The sequence below is a fragment of the Paramormyrops kingsleyae genome, chromosome 14 (genome assembly GCF_048594095.1).
Source record: "Paramormyrops kingsleyae isolate MSU_618 chromosome 14, PKINGS_0.4, whole genome shotgun sequence".
Lineage (NCBI taxonomy): Eukaryota > Metazoa > Chordata > Actinopteri > Osteoglossiformes > Mormyridae > Paramormyrops > Paramormyrops kingsleyae.
In genome coordinates this window covers 20725270-20730150 of record NC_132810.1, presented here as the reverse complement: position 1 = coordinate 20730150, position 4881 = coordinate 20725270, and the positions used below count along the sequence as shown (strand labels likewise).

Genomic DNA, 4881 nt, shown 5'->3' with positions numbered 1-4881 from the left:
TGTCAGATTACTAAGAAAATCCCACAGTTGAGAGAGCTTGTTCTTACTGCAGAACAGGGACACCTTAAGGCCAGATTTCACAGTGCTTCTTTCGGATGACCCCCTTAGTCTTGGGTACGATTTAGCAAGCCCCAAAATTGTGTATATTTGTGCGTTTTCTTTTTCGTGAATACCTGCCCCAAGTAGCATACCCTGATAAAATACTCGAATCTTATTTTCACTATATTCTTTTAGTAGGCTATTTAATGCGGCTCAAAACCTTTCCCGCTCTAATCAATAGCGTATAATGTCTCAATATAAAATAGCCTACGTTATCTAAAACAATCGAATTAATTTCTTAAATAAAGTTTTGTTACCTGCAGTGATGGATGTAATTTGCTTAAGTGTCAGTATTTGTGAACTGAGAAACGCTTTTGCATGACACAAACTAAAATGTCCCAATTTTTTGGTAAAAGTTGTCGACGAGGGGTGGGGCCGATAATAATAATATTAATAATGAAAAAAACGCTCATTCCACGACCCACAAGAAAGCAAATGCACGATACACGAGTGTTTAGAAGAACCTGCGATAACGGTAAAATCGACGGACTGTCCACGTCGAATAGTTCACGGTTTACCCTCGTTATTCTTGCTATTGGATACGTGGCAGATGAATATCAAAGATTGTAGTAATGGATTCATTAATATAAACTCCTCCATATGACTGGTGACTCGTAATATAAGTTCAGGATACATTCCAAGGAGCAAGCAACAGATTATTGGACCTCCGAAAATAAAATGTATGAATAGTAAATAAAATGTTAAATTTTATTGTATTTATGTTCTTATTACAAATTACAAAACAACGGGATATAACATCTGAGACAATTCCATTACATATATACACCATAGTCGCAGATTGCTTGATTTTAAAGGGAACGATTTTCTCAGAAACTGAAGACCAGCAGTAACATTTTTGTATATATTAAATAACGTTAAAATGCTTGATTTTTAAAACATGTTACGATAAACATCATATTCTTACATTTTTTTGTTTAAAACTATGCTTTTTTCACATACTCGATTTGCGGGAGTTAACACCTGACTTTTGTTCGTAAGTAGTCCTGGTCGGGGTACGCGTGATCAGCCAGTCCGTCACAGAGCCCGTATATACATACACATTCATAATTGCACATCATTAACAATTTAGAGACATCAGTTGTTTTAACAGCAGGAGGAAAGCCGTTTCATTGTGTGTGTGTATGTGTGTGCACCTTGGTGTGCTGTAACTCTGCTTCCGATCCCGTCCTTCATGGGAGCTACTCCAGGCTTTTGGTGATTATTCAGGCCTGCTGGGTAAGCAGTTGGAAGATGGATGGATATATGGTAGAGCTCATCACGGACTAATCACGGTGACGATGGTGACTTCATTGTTGATTTAGTGCTTCTGATAGATATCTTTGGCGTTTAAATAAAACGCGGAATGAGATGAACTGTGGAATAATGACTTTTAAAAACGATCCACGTAGGCTATATGAGTTCTTTGAATTGCAACACGTTGTGCAAATGTTTATTCAAATCAGTCTCGTTTTCAGTTTTGTGCATTCATGCGGCTAGACCATTCCCTAATGTACAGCCTGCAAACCTAAATTCAGAAGTCGACCGATTTGCATAAACCACAGTCCCAGACATCCCCACTAAACGCGGACTCGGTCATTTCTGTTTCATCTGGCAAATACAATTGCCAATACATGGTCTGCATTCAACTGCATATATAATATTTAAATAAACCGTTGTGAAAGCTCCTCACGTTTTCTTCAACTGGATGCATGCCGTATTTGCAGTTTGTTTATTTTTTTTGCAAGTATAACAAACAAATTGCATATTGCCACGAAATATTTAGGCCTATAACAGGTTTTCAAGGGATGCTTCCTTATATAACTTTTCTTCCAACTACCGGACACTGCACCGAGTTTGTGAGGAATTTGTATGAGAAGACTGAACCTGCAACCAACTGGCGTATCTCCTTACAGTGCAATGTGCATATTTTACTCAAGCATTCTGGGAGAAGGCTTATGAAAATTGAGATGAAATTAAAAACATTCAGCAAAAGAAATCTGAACATTTTTTTTCTTTCTAATTTGAAGAAAAAGATCCTTCATAGCACAGTTATGCTTAACTTCATAATGAAATCTAGCTTGTTATAATTTAAATAAATTCATTATCATGCCTGGGAGAATTTTAATTTGAAATCTTTGGAGCACAAACCATCGTAAGAACTCTGGTATAAATTGATATACCAAAAGTAACGGGACCAGCTGTGAAATGTAAGGTCCAGGAGATAGAGCAACTGGAGCTCAACGTTATCATAATGTACTGACATACTCTAAAGGGTAAGATTATTGCCTTGTAAAATCTATTTGCTTCATCATTGGTAGTAAGAAGAGTTAACGTCTCACCGAGTATAATTAATAGCGTATAATGTCCCTTAATATACAATATATGATCTATAAAAAAATCAAAGAATCAATATGCATGAGATTATTTTGAGCATATAATACTGTGTATTTTCCAATGATGAAATTTTATAATAAAAACGAAACCCCAAAACTATATCTTTAAGTAGGCTTAATTATTAAAATATTGACTATTTACTATTGATATGTGAAAATCTGAAGGTTTTCAAACATTCGTCTCATTTTAAGACAAAAACGTTTTGGTTAAGCTACTGCATCCCACTTCTTGGGAAGAAAACAGGCGCATTTGACTACAGACACACATCACGTTCATTTACCTTTAGGAAAAGCCATTGTCGACATATAAAACCCGTTTTTTAATGCAAAGACAGCTTTGTCTTTTCTTTTTATAAGAAAATGTGACTGGAAAGGTGATTTCTTCCATCCAGCTGGTAGTCTGCTTGGCCACATTTTCAACTTCAAGGCGAAGAAAGTCAGCAGCAAAGCAGTTTGCAACAGGTGCTGCATTTAGAGCAGCTGGCTCTCTCTGGGATTTTACACGATTCTAGAAGCGGAACGTGCGCTGAAGTAATCCCTCTGAATATCCACTCCCAGCCCGAGCTCCCCCTGCTGGCCACTCACGGCTGGGCGCCCTGAGTGCGCAGCAGGCTCGCCGCCACGAGGAGCAGCTGTACGTGGCGTTCGTCTTTCACGCCCAGCCGTAGCACGTGGGGCTCAGTCAGCAAGGAGACCTGCTCCAGGGAGGTGAACCCGGCCTGGGTGAAGCTCCGGACGTACATGGGGAGGCCGATGGACACGAGCCAGTCTGCCGTTGTGCTAATCTGTCCTGCGGAGGGCGCTCTCTTTCCCAGCTCTGTCACGCCGCCCAGTGGAATCTGCAGCAGAAAGTGATGATGACTAATAGCAAAATGAAAGGATGCTTTGTTTGCCAATTGCATGTGTATGGGGACATAGGAAGGTTTTTTTTTTTTGCATATCCCATCTTGCTCCGGCAAAACCAGCTGAACCACAAACCCCCCCAGATCAAACATAGAAAATATATCAATACGTCCAATTCAGTCATATAAAAATCAGGATCTTGCTTTGAAAGTCCTGCTTCAAGCTGGGACAATTTGCTTTGCAACTGAAGATCTGAATCTAAGTGCAGATTCTTAACCACATTCATCCATCCGTCCACCCATCCATTTTCTGAAACCGCTGGTCCTATTCAGGGTTGTAGGGATCTTCTAATACACCCCGTAGAATCACACTAGGCTCACGCTATGGACACTCACAGCCATGCGATGCTGCTTGCGTAGCTGTTGGACCCGAATCTGGTCCATGCTGGAAACGATGTCTTTCACAGGCTGGTCCAGGTCTTCGGAATACCTCTGGGCCAGAGCTGGGGGGATCCCGCAGCGACCATGCTGTTGAAAATCGAATGTATTCCAGAAAAAGGTTGCATGAATCCCTGAGCGTCCAGAGAGACAGTGAAATGGACATTTCTCAAACAGAAGACACTCAAACCATGCCTTGGTGTAGGGCCCCTGAGGTTTGGGGCCCCCTGTTGGCCATAAGCAGTCACTACACCAGAGGGGAGGGGCAAAATTGACTTTTTGAATGAGACCCCAGAAACAAGAAACCTGCCCCTGAAGACAGCAATTGTGAGCAACGACATAAATATTTTTTTGTAGGAAACTAGCAGTCTTGCCTATGCAAAATATCTGTCCTCATTTAAAACCAATTTCCCTTTCCATGTGATAGGATGTTCATTGCAATTCACTGTCAATACATACATATATTAAATATTTCTGGTTTCTGGCCAGTTTATATTGAATATTTTCACAATTTTTTTTCCATAAAAACCATCAGAAACACCACAATAACCTGTAGAACCTGAGATGTCACAGCAAATTTACACCTTTAATTTTCCACAAACAGCACATACACAGATGTAACTCATTACTGAATTAAAGGTTGCATTTACTGTGCCTTATTTTCTGTTTTTTTTAGTAATTTAAGCCCACAGTAAAGCTCTTTTTCACGTTACACCAATGAGACCGGCACGTGCCTTGGTTCACTGCTATTGTCCTCTATTTAATGAACTTTAGTTTTATATGAAATGGTAAAAACGTGTTGATCATAAAATAAACACCCCTTAATCTAATTCTTAGCACCAGCCAAGTGAGAAATATGAGGTAAATGAACAGAACTGTTAAATTGAGACATAAAATTACTCTTTTCAAAGTGATCATAAACTTAATGAGCTTTGCACCAGTTATAAATCTGTCCTCATGCAGGATAATTAAGATTATTAAGACTTAATTTGAGTAAACAGAGTTGTACTCAGACCACAATGGCGATAGTGGTTGAATGTTTTTGCACCCAAACTTTTAATATTGACAAACAATAGTGAATATGTTGTTTTTCAGAACTGAATGGTTTC

The 4881-nt window shown here is 39.3% G+C and overlaps 1 protein-coding gene across 8 annotated transcripts in view; it reads right to left on the bottom strand.

The window, feature by feature from the left end:
- Nucleotides 1-793: 793 nt before the first annotated feature.
- Nucleotides 794-4881, bottom strand: part of sash1b (SAM and SH3 domain containing 1b) — a 94994-nt gene continuing 90906 nt past the window's right edge. For all 8 annotated transcript variants that reach the window (XM_023839269.2, XM_023839270.2, XM_023839271.2 and 5 more), the window contains 2 exons: nucleotides 3731-3862; nucleotides 794-3331 (listed from right to left, as the gene is read on the bottom strand). In XM_023839269.2, coding sequence (XP_023695037.1) covers nucleotides 3074-3331; nucleotides 3731-3862 — 390 coding nt within the window. In that variant the 3' untranslated portion in view covers nucleotides 794-3073. The remainder of the gene's footprint in view (nucleotides 3332-3730; nucleotides 3863-4881) is intronic.